Here is a 26465-nt window from a genome sequence, read left to right as displayed (position 1 = left end):
AATCACAAAACAGCCTAGACCATTATAGTGGCAAATAATGATTGAGAGTGCTGAATCCTAACCACTAGACCACCAGGGTAGGCAGATAATGATTGAAATAGACCTTGAAGACATCACTGGTGAGTGCACAAAGTATAAGAACTAATTTCCCACTGCATATGTTACCTTTTTGACTTTTTAAAAATAAATATATAATAGTTGTACATATTTTGAAGGTGCATGTGATATTTTGATACCTTATACAATGTGTAATGACCAAATCAGGGTAACTGGTATATCCATCAACTCAAACATTTATCTTGTCTTTGTGTTGAGAACATTATAAATCTTCTCTTCTAGCGATTTTGAAATACACAATAAATTATAGTTAACTATAATTTCTCTATTGTACTACCAAATACTAGAATTTATTCCTTCTATCTAAGCTTACTTTCATAGCCCTTAGCCAACTTCTCTTTACCATTGCACCCTTTCTGTGAGTACCTTGGTGAAGCAGAAAGGTACTACATGAAGAACATGAAGACTTTGATTTTGGTACTGAACCTGCTATGCAAGCAACTTAGGAACCTGAGCCCATCATTCAACTTCCCTGGGCCTGTATCTTCATCAGTAAGCTAGTAATTTAAATGCTTCTGCTTCCTATTCCACCAAGTTGTTCCAAGGCTCAAATGAGATACAATTTGTGTCTTACAAATCACAGAATTTTATCTAAAAGATCAAATAAATGCAAAAATTGTGAAATGACAAAATACAATTTTGTATTAATGTGTTAAAGTAAAAAAGATGGTGTATATAGTCCTGTAAATTAAAAAGTAGTTGCAAAAACTCTTCACTTTATAGCCTCTAAAAGCTCTCAAAAGTACACAAGCATTCCAATGGCACCCTGTCTTCCATTTTTCATTATATGCATGAGGAAAAAACAAAAGGAAGGCTCCAACCATCTCAAATTGTACATTAAAACAAATTATTAACTTAAATATCCATTCATCTCAATACATAAATTCCTCTAATTTCCCATATATCAATTGGCAAAACTAAATGTTAAAGGATATTTATGTACAGGGATTTGGATATTTGAGTTGGCTAACTTCAAACTGAATGCGAAATAAACATATCTATAAAATGCAACAGAGTATCTATTACCTTAGGTGAGTAAAAAGAAAAGAACATAAGCCACATACAAAAAAATACGTCTGCCTTGCAGTTTATTTTATATATTATCACTAATAATATAAGCAAATATTCTTGCTTTCCAGTTCATTCTCAAACTCCTAGGTTAGCCAGCATCTATTAAACTCAATGTTACAAATAAAAAACCAACCTTAAGAGAGTAAATAAAAGATCAGAGAAGTCCCATAGCTATTAAGATATAAAGTTATATGAAATCAAAAACAGAAAGGTTTACTTACTCAACCCAGTGTTTCTTCCACAATAGTAGATGTCAGGATATCTAGCATTACAGTGAGCCAAGTACTCTGAGGAATACTTCTGCTTCCAGAAATGAGATTCTTTTAAAGCATTACTGAGATAAAGAAGGTATCCTCCAACCGGAAAAAAAAAAAAAGAAAAAAGAAAAGAGTCCCTAGTGCTACATGCTACAGGAAGGCAGGGTTGCCCTGAGAATGATACAAATAACAATACTGATACCTAGGTACTCAGAGATAGGCCAGCATCAAGATGGGGTCCTAAACCTAAACTGTTCTACGCTGAACTTCAACTTTTAAGGAAGACTGAAGCAGAACAAAATTGGCTATGCTTCCTGGTAACCAGCAGTAGCAAAGACAGATCCTCTCTGAAGAAAACATTGCCAATTTAGAACACAGAACAAATACAGAAAAAGATCAGGTAAAGAGCTGGTAATTAGAAATCACCAAGCACACAATGAAGGGAAGCCACTATGAGTAAAAGTTAAAAGAAACAGCAGATTTGAACTACAATGGAATAGAAATGTTGGACTTTAAAATATATTATAAAGAAAAGTTAACTATTGATTAGCATTTGTACCCTTCCTGACTCAACAATTTTACTTTGAAGTACATATCCTAGAAAAATTCTTGTTCTTGTAATCCAGAACACATGTACAAGAATAAAAGCAGATTAATTAAAAAGCAACCGATATGTTCATTAATAATCATTAAGTAAATTCACATAACAGTCTTGCGGCAATATAATCGAATGAGCTACAGCTTTATATAAATCTTAGAGCCCTAAAATTGCATGGAAAGACAAAGTACAATTCCCCCAAATTTTTTTAAATGACAAATGTCATAAAGATCAAAAACAAGAAAACCAAACAATAAAGTGTTTATTCATGCAATTTTTATTTAAAAAAAATTAAAGGTAAGGGAATGAATATTCTCTTTAAGTGATTACCTCTTCGGGGAAGAAATGGGGTGAGGTAAAAAGGTAACAAAAATAGACACAAGTTATGGAAATGCTCCAGTTTGGGGGCTGCATGACAGCAAGTCATCAAGATGACCTCCAATGACCCCCATGTCCTTTTATTTATCCCTTTTTGTAGTCCTTTTTCACAGTGTACCAAGGCTAGTCTGTGTGATCAACAGGATAGGACAAACGTGATGGTACATCTCTTCTGAAATAAGTTATAAAAGACACTGCAGCTTCTGTCTTGGTGACCCTCTCTTTCAAATCGTTAGCTCTGGGGAAAGCCAGCTGCCATGTCAAGAGCAGTCCTATGGAAAAGCCACATGGTGAGAAACTGAGGCCTCCTGACAACAGGTAGGAAGGAACGGAGGCCTCTTGGCAACTGCCATGTGCACAAATGAGCTTGGAAGTAAATCCTCCAAGGCAAGCTTTCAAATGACTTCAGTGCCAGCAAACATCTTAATTAAAACATCATTAAAGACCTAGAAGCAGAACCTCCTAGTCAGGCTAAATTCCTGACCCCAGAAATTGAGTGAGATAATAAATGTTTGCTGTTTTAATCCACTAAGTTTTAGAGTAGTTTACTGCAGAGCAGTAAATAACTAATACAGCTTGGAAAGTTAGTTCCTGGATACTCATTATAGGGTTTTATTTTATTTCATGTAAGAAACATGTAAGTTATACACATTATTTTTCAAGTATCAAGTGTATTTCAAAGGGGAAATGAAATAGCAAAAATGTCTCCACACATTACTCATAATATCTGGTTCTTTAACAAATAATTCTTTTAATTGCCCATAAGGAAATATTTTAGAGGAGGAGAAGAAAAGCTTCAGATCAAAATAAATTTTCAGATATTCTAAACTATAAAAGAGTAAGAAAAAAGCAGAATAAAAATAATGGAATTTTAGGACTAGAAATAATAGTCCCAAAATTAAAGGAAATTTAAAAATGATCTATAACTTTCTTACTTTGTGGAAGAGAAAACAGATCCAGAAAGATTAAGTCATTTGTCTAAAGTAGACTTTATTTTCTAAACTTCTTTTACTAGAGCATGGTAGGCATAAAGGATTAAACATTTACCTAATGCCTTTAGTGGTCCAGATCTGTTCAAATAAATGATACCATATTCCCAAAGAAAAACAAATTTAAAATCTGAAGTTTTAAGTACTTTCTTGAAAACGTACTGCTTCCCAAAAAGTCTAGAACCGATGGCAAAAAGTGACTAAAGGTAAAAATCTAACAAAGGGATGATCAGCACAAATTCTAACTAGTGGTTTGTCTCTTGGTATGAAGCAGGGGGGTAGAAAGAAGGTACAAAGTTAGATGCAAGTTATTGGCAATGTTCCAATTCTTGGGTTGAGAAGTGAGTTCATGAATATTCATTACATTTTCATGCTTTATTTCTTATCTATAACCTATACTGTTTTGTGTCTATATAGTATCATACTTGAAACAAATAAATTATATATCTTTCACATAATACGATTCTTCAACAAGAATTCCTTTGACACGACTATGAGAACATAAAGAGTTTTTAAAGAATAAGAGGCTTTAAAAATGGCTCTGCTGTCAAGGAAACAGGAGAAAAAATTAGATCTCAGGTCCAAATAGGTATTCTACACTAAAGAAAATTGGTTAGACACAGCTCTTGGCAAAGACTGCAAAGTACTGCTGTAGTATTACAAATTCCAAGTTCTAAAATGAATGTTAGTTCAAATGTGGAAAATATATGGTACCATAAGTATTTGTGTTCCATGGAGTAGCTAATTTTAAAATAATTTCATCAATTATTTTGTACCTTTTCACAGAAGCTACTTTTAAAGTATTATGTAGATTTTCTTTTCAGAAATATATACAAACCAAGAGTACCAAAAGCCACAGTTCTCCATAGTCAACTATTATATATATATTGCATAAGTAAATAAAGGTAGGCTCTCAATTATCCATTTAAATGTTTAAAGAAAGTGGAAAGACACTATCTCATTCCAAGACTTAATATAAAACTAGAGTAATCAAAACATCATAATATTGCTGAAAGGACAGGCACACAGATCAATGGAATAGAACAGAGAAGCCAGAAATAGACCCAGGTGTAAGTAGTCGACTGATTTTCCACAAAGGTGAAAAGGCAACCCAAATCAAGAATGAGGAATAGTCTATAGAACAAAAGAACTAGATTCTTGAATAAACGAACAGCTTTTTTTCTTTTTAAGGGAGGGTCTCAGTCCATTACCCAGGCTGGAGTGCAGAGGTGCAACCGTAGCTCACTGTAGCCTCGAATTGCTGGGCTCAAGCAATCCTTTCACCTCAGCCTTCCAAGTAGCTGTGACCACAGGCACAAACCACCCTGTCCAGCTTGACTTTTTTTTAAAAAAGAGAAGATGAACTATTATGTTTTAAAGCAAACTTAAGAGCTATAACAACAAAAATGTCTGTGGACCTTGTTTGGATCCTTAGTGGAATAAACCAACTCGAAAAATATCTCTTTCTAGAAAACTAGAAAATTTTAATATGAATTTGGTAGGTAATATTAGCAAGTTATTTTGTTTGGTTGTGATAATGGCATTATGGTTACAATGTCCATATCTGTTAGATATTCATTTCCAAGTGTTCATTAGATAAAACATAATGTCTAGGATTTACTTTGAAATAATGCAGAAGAAAAGGGAGGTGATAAAAAAATGAAACAAAATTGGCTGTTGACCATTTGCTGAAGCTGAACGATGGGTACAAACAGTTCTTAACTTTCTTTACTCTTATGTATATTGGAAAGCTACACAAAAAAGTCTTTTCTTTTACACAAAGAAACTATGACCATAAAAAGCATTTTTTAAAATTATGGAACATGAATAAGGTAAAATACAATGCAACCATTAAAGGATACCCTGCACTATTTTATTAAATGGGAAAATGTTCATGATATGGGAACAGATAATAATAATTAGACTTCCAGTTTGCACTCCAACATAAAAAGAGCTTGGAAGTTGTTACTTCCATCCTCAAACCAAGATAAAAGCTTAACAAGCTAAAAATCAACAACTCTGCTTATCAGCACCAGACAATTCAGGTCACAGGGCAAACCACCATCAGGAAAACTGGAGACACAGGCAAATTCAGAAAACCCAGCTTACTGAGATAGAAGCCCCCAGAGCCCAAGCAGTTAGAACACTTAAACAGTAACCAACAAATTGCTAGAGGCTGAATGTGGACTTGTTTCATCTTAGGAGGGCCCAATCTTAGGAGGAGACTCCAACACTTTTATAAGTTTTACCTCCAGAATTTCCTACCACACAGGGAAGATCAGAGAAAAATCCCCTCATGCTTTGGACAAGACAAGGGGGAAGAAACCATTTTGAAATATGCCCAGAGTATTCTGTTCTACTTAAGGCCTGCTCTGAAGAGAAACTACTTTACCAGAGCCTTGTCTGACCTAGGGGAAGAGTGATTAGACAGTTGGAACTTCTCTAGCTTTCCCATCTCAAATAAGGGAAGGAAAAGAAAAAAAGAAAAAAAAAAGGCTAAAAAACTCTTCTGAAGGTCCCAACCCAGGACTCTGACCCACTAAAAAAATGGAGATTTAATAATAAGGGTACAGAACACTTCCCCTCCCCAATACCTTACCACTCCATCAACAGGGCTCCAGTATAATAACAATTACAGGTGAGAGCTGCAAGATACAAACTCTATTTAACAAAGAGTTTCTAAGGAAACTCAAACACAACAGAGTATAAAAAAACAAGAACAGAGAGGAAACAGAAGCCTGTGATACCCATAGCTATAGTAAATAATAAACACGGCCTAACTCCTAACGAGATAAACATAAAACCTCACACTAAAAGCCTATTAATCTCACTTGCTATTATTACTCAATAGTATTATTTTTTACTTTCAACAAAAAAATTGCAACCCATGTTAAAAGGCAAGAAAAAGCACAGGCTAAAGAGACAAACATTAGAACCAGATTCATATATGGCAGAGATTTGGAGAGTACCAGACAAGGAATTTAAAATAACTATGATTACTGTGCTTAGGGCTCTAATGGAAAAAGTGGATAATACACAAGAACAGATGGTTACTTTAAGCAGAGAGATAAAACTCTAAAAAAGAATCAAAAGAAAATGCTAGAAATCAAAACCATCGTAAAAGAAACGAAGAAAAAATCAGTGACCTTGAAGATATGTCAATACAAACTTCCTGCACGGAAACACAAAAAAAGAATGAGAAAAATGGAACAGAGTATCTAAGAACTGTGGGACAATTACAAAAGATATAACATGCATACAATGAGAACCCGAGAAGAAGAAAAAGAGAATAAGCAGAAGTATTTGAAGGAGTGATGGCTGAGAATGTTCTAAAATTAATGACAGACACCAAGCCACAGGAATCTCAGAGGACACCAGGCAGCATAAATATCAAAAATCTCCACCTAAATACATCATACGCAAACTGCAGAAAACCAAAGATAAGGAGAAAATCTTGGAAGAAGACAGAGGGGAAAAAAAAAATGCCTTACCTATAGAGGAATAAGGATAAGAATTATGTCACACTTCCTTTCTGAAACCATGTAACCAAGAGGAAAGTGATGTGAAATACAGGCATATCTCATTTTATTATATTCCACTTTATCATGCTATGCAAATATTGCGTTTTTCACAAATTGAAGGTTTGTGGCAACTCTACATCAGGCAAGTCTATCAGTGTCATTTTTCCAACAGCATGTGCTCACTTCATTTATCCATACTGGCATTTTTTAACAATGAAGTGGTTTTTAATTAAGGCATGTATATGGTTTAGATCTACACATAATGCTATTGCACATTTAATAAACTACAGCATAGTGTAAATATAACTTTTACATGCACTGAGAAACCAAAAAATTTATATGACTTGCTTTATTGCAATCTTAGCTTTATTGTGGTAATCTACAATCAAACCTGCAACATCTCCAAGATATGCCTGTATTTAAAGTGTTGAAAGAAAAAAGCCACCAACAGAGAATTCTGTATCCAATGAACTTATCCTTCAAAAGTAAAGGAGATTAAGAGAATAGAAAGACAAGCTGTTGAGGGAAGTCAGGGACCCCAAACAGAGAGACCGGCTGAAACCATGGCAGAAGAACGTGAATTGTGAAGATTTTATGGACATTTATTAGTTCCCCAAATTAATACTTTTGTAATTTCTTATGCCTGTCTTTACTGCAATCTCTAAACATAAATTGTAAAGATTTCATGGACACTTATCACTTCCCCAGTCAATACCCTTGTGATTTCCTATGCCTGTCTTTACTTTAATCTCTTAATCCTGTCAGCCGAGGAGGACGTATGTCGCCTCAGGACTATGTGATAATTGCATTAACTGCACCAATTGTACAGCATGTGTGTTTGTGCAATATGAAATCTGAGCACCTTGAAAAAAGAACAGGATAACAGCAATTGTTCGGGGAATAAGAGAGATAACCTTAAACTCTGACCGCTGGTGAGCCGGGCAGAACAGAGCCATTATTTCTCTTCTTTCAAAAGCAAATGGGAGAAATATTGCTGAATTCTTTTTCTCAGCATGGAACGTCCCTGAGAAAGAGAATGCGCACCTAGGGGTAGGTCTCTGAACTGGCCCCCCCGGGGCGTACCTGTCTCTTACGGTTGAGACTGCAGGGGTGAAATAAACTCCAGTCTCCCATAGCGCTCCCAGGCTTATTAGGAAGAGGAAATTCCCACCTAATACATTTTGGTCAGACCCGTTGATCTCAAAACCCTGTCTCCTGATAAGATATTATCAATGACAATGGTGCCCAAAACTTCATTAGCAATTTTAATTTCGCCTCGGTCCTGTGGTCCTGTGATCTCGCCCTGCCTCCACTTGCCTTGTGATATTCTATTACCCTGTTAAGTACTTGATGTCTGTCACCCACACCTCTTCACACACTCCCTCCCCTTTTGAAAATCCCTAATAAAAACTTGCTGGTTTTTGTGGCTTGTGGGGCATCACAGATCCTACCAATGTGTGATGTCTCCCCTGGACACCCAGCTTTAAAATTTCTCTCTTTTGTACTCTGTCCCTTTATTTCTCAAGCCAGCCGATGCTTAGGAAAATAGAAAAGAACCTACGTGATTATCGGGGCAGGTCCCCCGATAACAAGCCACAGACCGAAAAAAAAATTTCTAAAACATATATCTGATAAAGGACTTGTTTCTAAAATACACAAAGAACCCTTAAAATTCAAGAAAACAAACAATCCAATTTAAAAATGGGTGAAAGATGTGAATAGACATCTCAACAAAAAAGACAAATAAATGCCAAATAAGCATAGGAAAAAAATGCTCAATAACATATGCCACTAGGTAAGTGCAAATTAAAACAATAAGATATCACTACATATCTATTAGAAAACCTAAAATCCAAAATACTGACAATAAAAAATGCTGGCGAGGATGTGGAGCAACAAGAACTCTCATTAATTGCTGGTGGGAATGTAAAATGATACAATCATTTTGGAAGATAGTTTGGCAACTTCTTACAAAGCTAAACCTAGTCTTATCATAGCATCCATCCAGCAATCACACTCCATGGTATTTACACGACTTAAAAACTTATGTCCACACAAAAACCTGCACATGAATGCTTATGGCAGCTTTATTAATAAGTGCCAAAAACTGGAAGCAACCAAGATCTCCCCCAATAGGTGTATGAATAAACAAATTGTAGTACATTCATACCATGGAATATTACTGAAAAATAAAAAGAAATGAGCTTCAATCCCTGAGAATTCAGGAAGAAAAGGGGAGAGACAAACAGGTGAAGCACAGGGGATTTTTAGGGCAGTAAAACCATTCTGCATGACATTATAACAGTGGATACATAACTTTATGCATTTGTGAAAACCCATACATTTGTACAACACAAAGGGTGAATCCCAGTGTAAACGATGAACTTTAGCTTATCATAACGGCTCCATACTGGTTCATCAATTGTAATAAATATACCACTCTGACCAAAGATGTTAATAACAGGGGAAACTGTGGGAGGTAAAGTATAGAAGAATTCTCTGTACAATTTTTCTGTAAATCTAGAACTGCTCTAAAAAATAATCTATTTTTACAATAATTATTATGAAACAGGAAGAATATTAGCCCATTGTGTAAAACAAAAAAAAAAATTATGAATATGCAGAGAAAAAGAATGAAAGCTTTTATCGATGTGGTAGAATTATGGGTCATTTTTTATTTTTTCCTTTGTGCTTTTCTAAATTTTCCACAATGAACACAATTTACAGATAATGCTTTCGAAATTGAAAAAAATAATAATTTTTAAGTATTCAGAAAATTAAATACTTTTGCAAAGCTCATTCCACATAGGTTTGTAAGTAACAGCACTGAAAAATATAAGCTTGCTTACTTACCTTCAGGCATAACTGTCTGAGTCATCCGTGATCCCGCATTAGGAGCAATGGTGTTACAATGAATGTTGCTTTTCCTGCCTTCAATTGCAAGAGAATTTGCAAGGCCCAGAAGACCCAACTTTGCAGCACTATAATTGGCCTGGCCAAAGTTGCCATATATTCCTGAAGCTGATGAAGTCATAATAATCCTAAAAAGAAAATCAATCTCTCAATATCATCTTTTCCATAATTTGATAACATTGCAACTCTAACTCTGTTTTGGTACTACTGCACCTATCAAAAGCAACTATGTGTACTGTCATTAGCTTCTTACGATCATGATTTATGTAACTAAAATAATATTAATATATAAGTAATCTCTCAAAATTCAACTACAAGATTTAACTGTTTTAAAAAGATTCTCTGGCCAGAACCAAATGATCTTAGACTTATGCTTTATAACCATAAAATAACCTGGTAACATGTAAGTTAAAATTTTAGCAAGAAATATTAAATCGAACAGTTCTAATTTTTCAGTCCTCATCACTTTGCCTCTCTCCCTTTCTGAATAATATTAAATGCCTCATTAAAACAATGCCATCTCAAAATCTGACCCAACCTCACTCACTCTACTTAGGCTAAGTAAAATAAATCATATTATTTATTTTCAGAAACTGTCAGGACCAGGATAAACTAGAAATCTCCAACAAAAACAGGCATCACAAGCAATTTGCTTCTATTAGGTATGTATGAATCCTAAATTAACAGGAATGACCTCAGCACTAGAGTGCAACAGAGGACATGGACTAAAGCATACTAGCACTGCCACAATGAGTTACTTATCTAGGAGCAATCATGAGGGGTCCTACAGTTCCTAAACAGTTTATAAAGACTAACTCACGTCTGACTAGCAACAGCCAGCAGGGACTAGCCATTCATCTCTCCCCAGCTGGTAAGACATGAAATAATATTCGGGTTACAGAATAAGGTATAGCCGAATCCTCAATGTGTATACTATCTTCTAAAATGCCAGAAACTAAGGCAGGAAGATTACTTGGGCCCAAGAGTTTGAGACCAGCCTGGGCAACAAAACGAGATACTGTCTCTACCAAAAAATTAAAAAATTTGCCAGGCATGGTGGCACATACCTGCAGTCCCAGCTACTTGGGAGGCTGAGGTGGGAGGACTGCTTGAGCCCAGGAGGTAAGGCTGCAGTGAGCCATGTTCATGCCACTGTACTCCAGCCTGGACAAGAATGAAACTATGTCTCAAAATAAAATAAAAATTGCCAGAGAGCAGCAAGAAAATCTTTAATAACAAAAAGAGGTAAAAAATAAATATAAAGCTTTCCAGCTCAGCCAATCTGTGACTAAATTATACCAATTTAATGAGGGTATGTGCCAAAACCATATGTTAAAAGCCTGTACATATTCCTCAATGTCATAAATCATTTCACAACACTTCACATAATCTTTCCCTGTACACAAGAACCCCCAGACACAACATCTTCAATCCCCCTTGACAACCACATGCAACTCTACCTTCCATACTTCTGTTTCTTCATGTGTTCCCATGCTGCCCGTGTCACTTGGAATGAACCCCGCAAATGAACTCTGTGGATTATATCTAAAACAATAAATTATTTTTATTAAATATTTTGTAAAAACTTAGGCATGTCTAAGAATCAACATAAGCAATGTTGTATTTATACAAAGATGTTCATTTTATACCTAATGTATAAAATTGCCTACTGTCACACCCCAATGAGTATTTTGCCTTTATTCCAGTTATGCTACTAATCAATACTTCACACCTAGAACTACAACAGCTTTCCTCATAATTTGTAAAATTAATGTAATGCCTATACACATCTAAATATAATGCTACGCCCTTATTTTATGCCTACTTTATAAAAAATTTTGCTAATATAAAATCCAAGATTTTTATAAATATAACTGGCACCCAACACTAACATCAGTTAAAGCATAATCATAAACCACATAGCTCATTAAGAAATATTTACAAAATACTCACTAGATCCCTATTGTTACCATTTGCAAATGAGTTAGTGAGAGGCCTGTTTTCACAGATTTCGATCTAACGAACAGACCACTTATGAAACATTCAGACAGATATTTCTAGATTTTAATTGTCAAGTTTTTTAAGCATTCTTACTTATTTTTGGTAAAACAAATGTTTTCATGTGTATATTAGAAGAAGAATGTAAGAGTGAAAAAAGGAACTAAAAAAAAGAAAGAGAGGGAGAAGGGTAGTCAGGAGTAGTGGCTTAGTAGGATGGAATCAGAGAAGGAAATACCTCAGTCCCATTGCAGCACCAAGAAAAGCACCAACATAGGCCGCCTTTGACAGCAAATCCTATCTTTCTCAGCTTCTTTTTTACCCCAGTTGTTACAAGGGAAGCAGAAACTAAAAGCTCTTCTTAGCTTAATTCTAAATCAAAGATACTAACTCTTCTTCCAAAAGACAGTCAGGCACTATTCCCCCAAAACACACTCTATAAACAATGATACAATTGTTTCACCTCAGTTGCCATGCCTCCCTCTGTGTCAGCCACCACTGTTCATTTTAGTTCTGATGGCCAATGAAAGTAAGCACAAAAAGGAGCAAAAGAAAAAAAAAATTCTTAACTGTGATTTGTTCACTATCTAAACTCAATCTTTCCAATTCAGAAAGAATGGAAAACTTTCCTATTTACTAGAAGCATCAAAATTATATCCAGGTTTTGTCCTAACCTGTTCTAAGATCTCCATCATTTTTAGTGCACTAGACTCCCTTACATATCCTGCTCCTGTTCTTGAAAAAGATTCACACAGCTGGATAAGCACGTTAAAGGCTGTTAAGAGTTAATACCGCTAGAAAATGCTGACAACCTCTTAGGGAGAAAAAAAGGGGAGAGGGAAACCTGAAGAAATAAAATCCTTTTAGATAACTTCTAAACAAATGAGTTAACATTTTTTTAAAGTATTAAATGTTTCCTAAAACAGGCTACTTCTAACTATTCATTGTTTTCAGTATACAGTTTACTCATCATTTATATTAGCAGCAAAAGTAGATAGAAGCAGGTTTTTCCTTAAATGTATAAATTTATCAAATACTAAAAAGGCTAAATGGATAAGTATGTTCCCCAGAGAAATACTAAAAACAACTTACCCCAGTCTTCATCACTTATCCTAGCAAAGGAACGATCCCTCAGAATTCTAAAAAATCAATGTTGTATAGGGTAAAAGGAGGAAAGTATATACTTTTTAAAAAAATTATACACACATCACTAAAAATGAAAAAGAAATACTCACCCAGCATTGTTGACCACAACATCTACAATATAAAAAGATACAAGTCACATCTAAAAGCAAGCATATTAGTTTGCATTTGCTTACAACTCACATTTCTCTCAAAACTGGCGTTTTTTAACCATGAAAAAGTAAATATAATAGGTAAAGAGTGCTTTCAAAACAAAAGTCTATACCTACATCAAAAAAAGTTGACTCACAAAAGCCTAAGTATCACATTAGATCAAGCACCTTCCTCTCAAACTAACATCTATAAATTTTCCCACCTCTCTATCAAAATTCTATCCACTTATTTATAGAATGAGCCATTTTACAACTCTTAGGTTCTAAGGAATCAGAACCATAAGCCATTCTACACTTAACCTCAAAATTCACTTAGCAAGTTAAAGTTACATTTTTCCCTTGCCACTCAAAAGTAAAAAGTCCAAAAAGAAAACCATTAGAGTTACAAACTGATGCCTTATCTTGATACATAATTATTTTCTCACTATGAAAGAAAATAATTATTTTTTAAGGTTCAACCCTCTTGTGGCTATTTTCACCCTATGATTTCACATTTTTGTGGTTTCTATCCCTGTCAGATGATATGTGAACATGGTTCTTATGAGTTCAATCAAACATAATTAGAAAAATAAGTGTAATAGACCAAACAAAAAAGGGAGAGCACATTCAATTAAGAATAAGTAATGTTTTTCAGATTGTAAACATGTTGGGCTTATCTTCCGTGATGTCTCCATCTAGTAGTTAAATAATCTTTTATTAAGAGTGTGTGGGACTAAACTGGGAAGATTAGCTACAGAAATAACAAACTCAACAATTTATTTGAAATACTTCTTAAAATTAAGATTTTTATTATAGAGAAATCATCTTAAGTAATTTGCAAGATATTGGATTATTTTAATCCAAATTATTATAATTATCCAAAAGAATCCACTGGGTCCTCTATTGCCAAAATATTGGTTTATTTTTTAATCTTATAAACATCTTTGAGGTTTAACTGAATTATTTTAAAAAGGGCACTGAGTAAACGCTCATAAGTTTTTTAAAGCACTTAAGGTGCAAAAAAACAAACTCAACACTATATCCATAAAATTGCCACCTCAATTAAACCCTTTATGAAATAAGTACAATAATTAACTTATAAATCAAATTTTAAAATGTGATTATGAGGAAAGAGGTATCTGTTTAGTAAATGAAAGTCAACTTAAAAATATTTCATTAGGAAGGTAGAAGTTGCTCCACAAGAGCCATAACACAAAGAAACATCACCTATTCTTCCAAAAGCATCCAGGGCTGTCTTCACAACCTTCTCTCCTTCTTCCACTGAATCTGAGGGAAAGGAAAATTTGTATGAAATTTTGGCAACCTCCCTTCCAAAGGACTTCTAAATTCTGTGGGTCAGAGTACACGACAGATACTATTCACCCAACAGAACTTAGAAGAACATATCCATATCTACAATAATTTACTAATTATATCATGTGCTCACTAATAAAAATAGTAAACAATAGAACAAAGCTTAGAATCATGAAACAGTCTACATCAAAAGTTTTAAAAATTCTCACATATATAAAATATGTAGTCAGAAAACTTTGGCAGACTTAGAAAATCATAATTATACTGGAATACTGAGATATTTGCTCAAAGATTATTAATGTGACAAATAGAATTAGTTGAAGGAAAATAAATAGTATAGTTCTCTCAAATACCATACCATAGTTGGCCACTGCTTTTCCACCTCTCCTTCTTATTTCTTCAACAACCTTATCAGCAGCTAAGGAGCCTTTACCAACTCCTTTGAAGTCCCCTCCCAAATCATTCACTGTAATGCAAAAACAAGCAAACAACAATTAATTATTCTAGATTTTCAAAATGTGTGTGTGTGTGTGTGTGTGTGTGTGTGTGTGTGTGTGTGGAAAATGAAATTCTAATTACTAGCACATCTCTTCAGTCACCTGCCCAGTTCCTTCCTACCCTATCCCATCTTACTAAACACAACACAGCCATTTTCAAAACATTCCTCTTCATTTTTGAATACAGACATAAAGAAACAGCAAAAATATTTAAATACAGGTTGTTCTCATGAAATTTTTAACTGTGCAGTGTTTTTCCTCTTTCAAAAAGTAAAGAAGACTGGGCATGGTGGCTTATACCCGTAATTCCACCACTTTGAGAGGCTTAAGGTGGGAGGACTACCTGAGCTCAGGAGTCTAAGACCACCAGCCTGGGCAACATAGCAAGATTTCATCTCTACTAAAAACCAAAATAATTAGCTGGGCATTATGGCATGTATCTGTAGTCCCAGCTACTTGGGAGGCTGAGGTGGGAGGATTGCTTGAACCTGGGAAATCAAGGCTGCAGTGAGCTATGATCATGCCACTGCACTCCAGCCTGGGCAACAGAGCAAGACCCTTTCCAGGAAAAAAAAAAAAAAAAAAGGAGCAGGGAAGAAAAGTAAAAAAAAAAAAAAAAAAAAAAAAAAAAGATTCACCCACTTTTCAGCAAAAGAAAAGAAAAAATGTGAAAATCGCTTTAAGATTAAATACACAGGAAAACAAAACTACTATAAGATCGATCAATCCTACTTCCACATCTTTATCCAAAAGAACTGAAATCAGAAGAAAAACTGACTTGAAATTCTCTTCAAATAACAAAGGATATTAGCACTCCAATGTTCACTGCAACACAATTCACAATAGCTAAGATGTGGAAACAATCTAAATGTCCATGGATAGGTGAATGAATAAAGAAAATGGGGTATATACATGCAATGAAACATAATTCTGCATTTAAAAAGAATAAAATACTGCAATATGTGATAATATGAATAAACTCTGAAGACACTATGTTAAACGAAATAAGTGAGTCACAAAAGGACAAATACTGGCATGATTCCACTTATGTGCGGTATCTAAAATATCAAAACTCATAGAATCAGAAAATAGAATGATGGTTGCCAGGAACTAGTGAGATCCTGGAAATGGAGAGTTGATAACCAATGGGTATAAAGTACCAATTACATTGGGCCGGGCGCGGTGGCTCATGCGTGTAATCCCAACACTTTGGGAGGTCGAGGCGGGTGGATCACCTGAGGTCAGGAATTCAAGACCAGCCTGGCCAACATGGTGAAACCCCGTCTCTACTAAAAATCCAAAAATTAGCTGGGCGTGATGATGCACACCTGTAATCCCAGCTACTCGGGAGGCTGAGGCAGGAGAATCGCTTGAACCCAGAAGGCAAAGGTTGCAGTGAGCTGAGATCGTGCCACTGCACTCCAGCCTGGGCAGCAGAGTGGAAACTCTGTCTCAAAAAAAAAAAAAAAGTTTCAATTATGCAAGATAAATAAGTTCTAGAGATCGGCTATACAACATACCTATAACAATACTATATTGTACACTTAAAACCTTGTGAAGAGGATACATGTCATAAGTATTCTTACCACAATAAAAAAGTTTTTAAAGATTAAGCATACAATGTTGAAATATCTTCTCCATAAGAAAGTCTTTATGTATAAGAATGGTGATTTTAAAAGAAACACACATGAGCTTAAAATATTAGAAAATCATATTTTAAGTTTTTACAACACACAGTGTCTAAAATGAAAGAAATAAAAACTATTTCTCAAAAGAGGTCAAAAATTACATACAGAACCAATATATGTTTAGTCACTAATTTATACCATAACTCCATGTTCATATGTTTAACTGATGACACTTACCATAAAACATCTCCCTATATCCAATTATATATTTACAAACATTAATTGATAATTTACTATTTGCAAGAAAATCTACAGAGGGACACACAAATGTATAAGAATGGTGTTTGCCCTCAAAGAGTTTATAATCTATTGAAAGTTAAGTATGCGATGGCCACAGTAATACACAGATTTTAGCATAAAGTGTATATCCAAGCCAACATAATCAAATAAGAACAAATATCAAAGTTAATTTACACAATAATTCATGAAAAAATTTACAAAATAACATGCAAAAAAAAAGATACATAGATAAATGCCAAATAACTTGGAAAAACAGAACTTAAGAGAATTACTTGAAACAAAGAATCTGCATTGTGAAATGATCTTCTCCATAGGGTTATTGCATAGATTTTGAAAGCTGTAACAATAAAAAAGTTACTAATTAATAAATAGCATAATGGTATACATGAAAATGTAATAGTTATGATTAACACAATTTTTTTTAAACAAGATTTTTTTTCTTCTGAAAAACTGCTCTTTTTAAAACTGGGGTGAGAGTTGAAAGTGGAATTGGATAAATAAGTAATGGGATAATATGGAGAAAAAGCCAACGCCTAAAATTAGCTAAGGCATATATATTTTCACTTAACTTTTTAAAAACAGGAAGTGAGTTTTTCAAAATGTGGACTGAGATTTTTTTTTGACAGTATAATATGATAAGTCTTAGTGAAAATAAAAATGTTACAAGACACAAAATAATAGAAAGAGGCTTGTATTATCCCTCAAGAGATGGAAAAAGTGTTAGGATTCTCAAAAGACTGAATTCTTATTAATTGTTCATTTCAATGCAATTATTCAAATGACAGGAAACAACCAGTTAAAAAAATCAAGATTTTAAGACAGCTAACAGTCTTTTATGACCCTTTTTAAGCACAAGAAAGTTCAAAAGCAAATTAGAAAACGTGATACTTAAGTGAAGAAAGCATTGTTTGATTGTGCAATGAAACACTACCCCCAAGTGGAAATTTTACAAAGCGCAACCAGGCAGTCAAGCATTGAAAGGTGGATAAATAATTTATTGAGATCAATCATGGGCAGTTAAATAATATTGGGGTAAATTTATCTCAAACAAATCTCTACATTAGAGACCACTAAATTGACACTGACCCACTCAGCAATCCCATTATCACCAGAGCGAAATCACAGAAATTAAAATCTTAACTAGAAAATACTGGTTAGATGTCATCAAGATGGCCAACTAGAGGTGCCCAATCCTTGTCTCCTCCGCAGAGAAGAATCAAAACAACAAATAACAGCACTTCAGGTAGAATGTCTAAGAGAGAACATGAAAATTCAGCAAGGAAGTGACAAAAACCCTCTGAGGCACAGAAACTCTGCATGGCAGCTTAGAGGGGGAAGTGAAGCATCCAGATGGAATCAGCTTAGAGCTGACAGGGACTTCCCATTGTGGGCAAAAGGTTAAGTGGGGGATACCCAAGAGTCGCCATTACCATCACAAATACCTGTAATCACAGACCCTGAGCTCAGTATAGGAACCTGCCTGGAGTATACACAGCTGAATTGCTCCTGAAAAGGAACACAAGCTGAGTCCTCCCTATCCCATGAGACCCAAGCTGTTACAGTATGACACCATTTTGGTAATGGAACCACTGCTGGTGTGCATTCTGACCTGGAGGCCAATAGCCCAGACACCTCCACATCCTAGGGGTGCCATCTGCCATCATCCCACCATGCCCACACAGAAGGCTGCAGGATCATGACACCAGCTAGTTTCAGTGGTACCACTATGACCTCAGCACCTGAGTCCATGCAGCACCCTACACTCCAAAAAAAAAAACAGACATTCAAGTACAATGGGGACGCTGCCACCAGGAAGAGAAAGGCTGACATACGCATTCCCCAGAGACTGAGAATTAGCCTGGCCAGCATCTATCACCTCAAGCAACCATGACCTATCTAGCAGTAGAGCAACCATGTGCCACATGTGCCCCATATGGACCAAGACAACTGACACCACCAGCAACCCTTCCCCCTCCCATGGAGGATCTACCATGCACCATGCTCACCCACCAGGGACAGACAAGTAACCCATCTGGCAATCCCTGTTCCCAGCAAAACCATGCCACTGTCTCCACAAACACCAAAGTCAAGGCCACTGAGGCACATACAGACACTGTTGATGTTGATTACAGCCAAAGAAATCACAAGGCAATTACACATCTGTGCCCAACCAGAAGCTAAACCAAACACCTAACCTAACTGATACATAGAGAAAAAAGTCTTTCCCTACAAAAGTTAATTCATAAAAGTGGAAGATACGACTGTTCTACTAGACACACAAATATCAATGTAGGAACAAAAGAAACATGGAAAAACAGGCCAGGTGCAGTGGCTCACGCCTGCAATCCCAGCACTTTGGGAGGCCCAGGCAGGTGGATCACTTGAGGTCAGGAGTTCGAGACCAATATGGCCAACATGACGAAACTACATTTCTACTAAAAATAACAAAAATTAGCCAGGCGTGGTGGTGGACACCTGTAGTCCCAACTACTAAGGAGGCTGAGGCAGGAGAATTGCTTGAACCAGGAGGCAGAGGTTGCAATGAGCCGAGATCGCGCCACTGTACTCCAGCCCGGGCAACAGAGTGAGACCCCGTCTCTAGGTGGATAAATAAAGAAATAAAAATAGATACCTTTCTTTAAACACTTTTTTTAAGTTAAAAAAAAAAAAGAAACATGGAAAAACAAGGAAACACAACACCTCCAAAGAAACACAACTCTCCAGTAACAAACCTAAATAGAAGAAAATCTACGAAATTCCTGAAAGGGAATTCGAAATGATGATCTTAAGGAAATCCAGTGAGATACAAGAAAAATATAGATAGATAATACAAGAAAATCAGAAAAACAATTCATTATCTAAATGAGAAATTCAACAAAAAGATGTATATATCATTAAAAAAAAAACAGAGCTTAAGAACACAATGAATAAAGTGTGATGACTGAATGTTCACACTCATGTGTAAGATGTGCCTCCCTCAAACTTTGTCATGAAATAAGCACATTGCCCAACTGATAGGAAAAAGAAAAAAAGAAAACAAGAATTCAATCAATGAAATTTAAAAATACAATTGAAAGCTTCAACAACAGACTACATCAAGCAAAAGAAAGAATATTTAAACTCAAAGACAGGTCTTTTGAAATAACCCAGTCAGACAAAAAAAAAAGGAAAGAGAAAAACATAAAAAAGAATGAAGAAAGCCTATGGTAGTAATGGGACACCATTAAGTAAACAAATTTTTACATATTGAGAGTTACAGAAGGAGCGAAGTTGGGCATAGAAAACATTTTAGCTGAAAACTCCCAAGTCCTGAAAGAAAGATGGACATCCATATCCAGGACACTCAAAGGTCTTCAAATGGATTCAACCCAAAAATGTCCTCTCCAAAGCACATTCTCGTAAAACTGTCAGAAGTCAAAGACAAAAAGAGAATATTAAAAACAGCAAGAAAAAAGCATCAAGTCACATATAAGACTTATTAGACTAACAGCAGATTTATCTGCAGAAACATTACAAGCCAGGAGAGAATGGAATAACATTCAAAATGCTGAAAGAAAAAAAAAAAACAAAAAACCTGCCAGCCAAGAACACTACTCCAGCAAGCTATCCTTCAGAAATAAAGGAGAAACAAAGTCTTTCCCAGACAAGAAAAAACTGAGAGAATTTATCACCACTAGACCCGTCTTAAAAGAAATGCTGGCCGGGCGCGGTGGCTCACGCCTGTAATCCCAGCACTTTGGGAGGCCGAGGCGGGCGGATCACGAGGTCAGGAGATCGAGACCATCCCGGCTAACACAGTGAAACCCCGTCTCTACTAAAAATACAAAAAATTAGCCGGGCGTGGTAGCGGGCGCCTGTAGTCCCAGCTACTCGGGAGGCTGAGGCAGGAGAATGGCGTGAACCCGGGAGGCGGAGCTTGCAGTGAGCCGAGATCGCGCCACTGCACTCCAGCCTGGGCGACAGAGCGAGACTCCGTCTCAAAAAAAAAGAAATGCTTATGGGAGTCCTACATCTGGAAGTGAAAGGATGAACTACCATCATGAAAACATATGAAAGCTTAAAACTCACTGGCAGAGCACATACACAAATGAGAAAGAGAAAAGAATCCAATTTCGTCACTACAAAAAAACCACCAAACTGAAGAGATAGACAATAAAAGACAAAGAAAGGAACAAAGAACATACAAAAAAAAACAGAAAACAATTAACAAAATGACAGAAGTTCTTGCCTATTTATCTTGAATATAAATGAATTAAATTTCCCAATTAAAAGATAAAGAGATTGGCTGGATAGATTTTTTTAAATACTCAACTATATGCTACCTACAAGAAACTCACTTTACTTGTAAAGACACACACGGACTGAAAATGAAAGGATAGAAGAAGATATTCTATACAAATAGAAACCAAAAATAGGCAGAATAACTACATTCATAACTCAGTATATACAAGGCATTTGTTCCAGGACACTCCACGTGCATCAAAATCTATGCCTACTCAAGTCCTGAAGTTGGCCCTGTGAAACACATGTATACAAAAAGTATGCCCTCCATATACGCAAATTTCACATCCTATGAATATTGTATTTTCTATTGATGTTTGGTTTTTAAAATATAAATGTATAAGTGAACCTGCACAATTCAAACCTATGTTGTTTAAGAGTCAACTATATACTTACATCAGATATAATAGACTTTAAGTCAAAAACAGTGCAAAGAGAAAAACAAGGTCATTATATAAAGATAAAGGTATCATTTCAGCAAGAGGACATAACAGTTGTAAATATATATGCACCCAACACTGGAACACCCAGATATATAAAGCAAATGCTACCAGATCTAATGAGAAAGATAGACTTCAACACAATAATAGTTGGGGACTTCAATACCTCACTCATGGCATTGGGCAGATCATCAAGAAAGAAAATCAACAAAGAAACTTTGGACTTAAACTGCTCTATAAACAAAATGGACCAAAAAGACCACTGCTCTAGAAATGAAATGGTCCTAACAGAAGTTAACAGAACATTTGATCAAACAGCTGCAGATACACATCAGCACAGGGAACATTCTCCGCGACAGACCATAAGTTAGGCCACAAAATAAGCCTCAATAAATTTTTTATTTGATATGATTTTGGTTTTCTAACCACAATGAAGAAAAACTAGAAATCAATAACAAGAACTTTGGACACAGTACAAATACATGCAAACTAAACAACATATTCCTGAATAACCAATGGGTAGCAAAGAAATTAAGAAGAAAATTTAAACATTTCTTGAAACAAATGAAAATAAAAACACAATATACCAAAGCCTATGAAATACAGCAAAAGCAGTACTAAGAGGAAAGCCTATAGCAATAAATGCCTACATTGGAAAAGTAGAAAGAATTCAAATAAACAATCTAAAAATGCATCTCAAAGAACTAGAAAAGCAAGAACCAAATCCAAAATCAGTAGATAGAATTAATAAAGATCAGAGAAGAAATAAACAAAATTGAGACTAAAAAATTACAGAAGGTCACTGAAACAAAAAGTTGGTTTTTTGAAAAGATAAACAAAACTGACAATTCATTAGCTAGACTAAGAAAAAAAGAGAAGACACAAATAAAATCAGAAATGAAAAAAAGGCATTTACAACTGATACCACAGAAATAAAAAAGATCATTAAAGACTACTATGAACAACTCTACGCCAACAAACTAGAGGAAAACTGGACATAGACATATGACCTACTACCAAGATTCAACTCAGAAAAAATAGAAAATCTGAACAGGTCAATAACAAAGAACAAGATTGAAGCAGGTATAAAAAGTCTCCCAAGAAAGAAAAGAGCAGTAACAGACAGCTTCACTGCTGAATTTTACCAAACATTTAAAGAACTAATACAAATTCCTCTCAAACTATTTCAAAAAATTGAAGGGGGAGGGAACAGATTTCTTCCAAACTCATTCTATGAGGTGGGCATTATACTGATACCCAAACCAGACAAGGACAAAACAACAAAAAAAAGAAAACTGAAGTCCAATATCCCTGATGAACACAGTCACAAAAATCCTAAACAAAATACTAGCAAACTGAATCCAATTAGAAGATTATATATCATAATCAAGTGAGATTTAGCCAGAGATGTAACGATGGTTATGTGTATCAATAAATGTGATATCACATCAACAAAACAAAGGAGAAAAAAACCATCTGATCATCTCGAGAGACACAGAAAAAGCATGTGGTAACATTCAATATTCCTCCAAGATAAAAACTCTCAACAAATTAGGTACAGAAGGAATGTACCTCAATACAACAAAGGTCATATATTACAAACCTGCAGCTAACATCACACTCGACAGAGAACAGCTGAAAGCTTCTCCTCTAAAAACTGGAACAAAATAAAAATGCCCACTTTCACCGCTCTTATTCAACATAGTGCTGAAAGTACTAGCCAGGACAATTAGGCAAGAGAAAGAAACAAAGGGCATCCAAATTAAAAAGAAGGACATCAAACTGTTCCTGTTTACAGATGACACAATCCTACATATAGAAAAACCTAAAGACTCCATCAAAAAACTCTTAGAACTGATAAATGAATACAGTAAAGTTGCAGAATAGAAAATCAACATACAAAAATCAGTAGCATTTCTATACACCAATGTGTCAGGCTACTTCTGCATTGTTATAGGAAATACCTGAGGCTGGGTAATTTATAAAGAAAAGAGGTTTAATTGGAACATAGCTCTGTGGGCTGTAAAGGCAGAGCTCCAGCATCTACTCCTCGTAAGGCCCTCAAGAAGCCTCCAATCATGGCAAAAGGCAAAGGGGGAGCAAGTGCATCACAATGGCAAGAGTGGCAGCAAGAGAGAGAAGGAGGTCCCAGACTGTTTTAAACAACCAGATCTCACATGAACTGAGTAAGAACTCACTTATCACCAATGGGTTGGTGTTAAGCCAATCACATTTCAACATGATTTGGAGGAGAAAAACATCCATACCATATAAACCAATACCAAACTAGCTGAAAAAGAAACCAGAAAGCAATCCCATTTACAATCACCAAAAAAATAAAATAAAGTACCTAGAAATAAATTAACCCATTCATGGATTGGAAGAATTAGTACTGTTAAGATGGCCATACCACCCAAAGTGATCTACAGGTTCAATGCAATCTCTATCAAAATGCCAGTGGCATTCTTTTTTTGCTGTTGTTCCTAGCCACTAGACAACCAGGGAACCAGTGACATTCTTCAAAGAAATAGAAAAAAAAAAAAAATCCTAAAATTCACATGAAACCACAAAAGATCCCAAATAACCAAAGCAATACTGAGCAAAAAGAACAAAGCTGAAAGTATCACACTACTTGACTTCAAAATATACTATAAAGCTAGAGCTACCAAAGGCCGGGCACGGTGGCTCACGTCTATAATCCCAGCACTTCAGGAGGCCAAGGCAGGCAGATCATGAAGTCAAAAGATCGAGACCATCCTGGCCAACATGGTGAAACCCCATCTCTATTAAAAAATATATAAAAATTAGCTGGGCATGGTGGCAGGTGCCTGTAGTCCCAGCTACTCGGGAGGCTGAGGCAGGAGAATCACTTGAACCCAGGAGGCGGAGGTTGCAGTGAGCCGAGATCACACCATTGCACTCCAACCTGGGCGACAGAGCGAGGCGCTGTCTCAAAAGAAGAAAAAAAAAAAGCTATAGCTACTCAAACAGCAATGGTAGTGACATAAAAATAGATACATAGACCAATGGAACAGAATAGATAACACAGAAATAAATCCACGCATTTAAAACCAGTTGATTTTCTACAAAGGTGCCAAGAACATATGTGGGGGAAACGACAGTCTCTTCAATAAATGGTGCTGGGAAAACTGGATATCCATATGCAAAAGAATGAAAATAGACCCCTATCTCTCATCATATACAAAAATCAACACAAAATTTATTAAAAACCTAAACATAAGACCTGAAACTATGAAACTACTAGAAGAAAACATAGGGGAAACACTTCAGGACATTGGTTTGGGCAAAGATTTTATAAATGAGACCTCGGAAGCATAGGCAACAAAAGCAAAAATAAACAAATGGGACTAGATCAAACTAAAAAGCTTCTGCACAGCAAAAAAACAATCAACAGTGAAGAGACAACTTGCAGAATGGGAGAAAATATTTGCAAACTATTCATCCAACAAGAGATTAATATCCAAAATACATAAAAAACTCAACACCAAAAATAAAAAATAAATAATGCTAATAAATAAATAATAAACAGTATATTTTTAAAATGGCAAATGAACTGAATAGGCATTTCTCAATGGCCAGGTGTGGTGGCTCACGCCTGTAATCCCCGCACTTTGGGAGGCCAAGGCAGGCTGATCATTTGAGATGAGGAGTTTGAGACCAGCCTGGCCAACATGGTGAAACCCCATCTCTACTAAAACTACAAAAAAAATAGCTGGGTGTGGTGGCAGGTGCCTGTAGTCCCAGTTACTCAGGAGGCTGAAGCAGGAGAATCGCTTGAACCCGGGATGTGGTGGTTGCACAGAGCCAAGATCACACCACTGCACTCTAGCCTGGGCAACGGAGTGAGACTCTTTCTTAAAAAAAAAAAAAAAAAAAAAAAAAAGACATATAAATGGCCAAGAAATATATGAAAAAATGTTCAACATCACTAATCATGAGGAAAATGCAAATCAAAATCACAATGAGATCATTTCAAGTTAGAATGGCTACTATCAAAAAGGCAAAAAAAAAAATAACAAAGGATGACAAAAATGTGAAGAAAATGAAACTCTCATATATTATTGGTGGAAATGTAAATTAGTACAGCCATTATGGAAAATAGTATGGAGGTTATTCAAAAAAACTAAAAACAGAACTACCATATGAATTAATCCCATTGCTGGGTATATATAACCCAAAGGAAAGGAAATCAGTATGTCAAAGAGGTATCTGCATTACCATGTTTACTGCAGCACTATTCACAACAGTCAAGATATGGAACTGGCCTAAGCGTTCATCAACAGATGAATGGATAAAGAAAATGTGGCACACAATACATAATGGAATACTATTTGGCCATTAAAAAAATGAAATCCTGTCATTTTCAGCAACATGGATGAGCCTGGAGGAAATTATGTTAAGTAAAATAAGCCAGGCACAGAAAGATAAATACAGCATGTTTTCACTCATATGTGGAAGCTAAATAAGTTGATCTCACAGAAGTACAGAGTATAATACTGGTTACTAGAGGCTGGGAAGGGTAGCAGGGAAGAGGGGAATAGGAAGAGATTGATTAACCAATACAAAATTACAACTAAATAGAAGGAATAAGTTCTAGTGGTGTATAGTACTCTAGGGTGATTATGGCCAACAGTAATTTATACTATATTTTCAAATAGCTAGAAGAGAGGATTTTGAATGTTCCCAATGCAAAGAAAGGATAAATGTTTGAGGTGATGGATATGCTAATTACTGATTTGATCATTACACACTGTATAAAGGTATGAAAATATCACACTGTACCCCATAAATATGTATATTATGTGTCAATTAAAAATAATAAGAAAAGAAAATCATTGGTCCATGCTGAAAAGCTTAGATATAGAAAG

At 35.5% G+C, this 26465-nt stretch overlaps 1 protein-coding gene and 1 non-coding gene across 6 annotated transcripts in view; one reads left to right on the top strand and one right to left on the bottom strand.

Annotated features, from left to right (window-relative positions):
• HSD17B4 (hydroxysteroid 17-beta dehydrogenase 4) overlaps positions 1–26465 on the bottom strand; it is an 87465-nt gene that overhangs the window by 48979 nt on the left and 12021 nt on the right. For 2 of the 5 annotated variants that reach the window (XM_003826709.6, XM_003826708.7), the window contains exons 3-9: positions 17128–17192; positions 14789–14896; positions 14344–14403; positions 13078–13099; positions 12935–12981; positions 11305–11389; positions 9785–9972 (exon numbers count right to left, since the gene is read on the bottom strand). In XM_003826709.6, the coding sequence (XP_003826757.1) occupies positions 9785–9972; positions 11305–11389; positions 12935–12981; positions 13078–13099; positions 14344–14403; positions 14789–14896; positions 17128–17167 (550 nt within the window). In that variant the 5' untranslated portion in view covers positions 17168–17192. Of the gene's footprint in view, positions 1–9784; positions 9973–11304; positions 11390–12080; positions 12234–12934; positions 12982–13077; positions 13100–14343; positions 14404–14788; positions 14897–17127; positions 17193–26465 lie in introns of those variants that run through there. The other 3 variants (XM_003826707.5, XM_008952056.5, XM_034960386.3) reach the window with 2 other exon arrangements.
• Positions 19773–19872, top strand: LOC112440002 (small nucleolar RNA U13). The gene has a single exon (XR_003028215.1). It is a non-coding gene; the product is annotated as a small nucleolar RNA U13 (small nucleolar RNA).

The sequence above is a fragment of the Pan paniscus genome, chromosome 4 (assembly GCF_029289425.2).
Source record: "Pan paniscus chromosome 4, NHGRI_mPanPan1-v2.0_pri, whole genome shotgun sequence".
In the NCBI taxonomy this organism is placed as follows: domain Eukaryota; kingdom Metazoa; phylum Chordata; class Mammalia; order Primates; family Hominidae; genus Pan; species Pan paniscus.
Note: the sequence above shows the minus strand (reverse complement) of the source record. Positions and strands in the feature narration are given on the sequence as shown.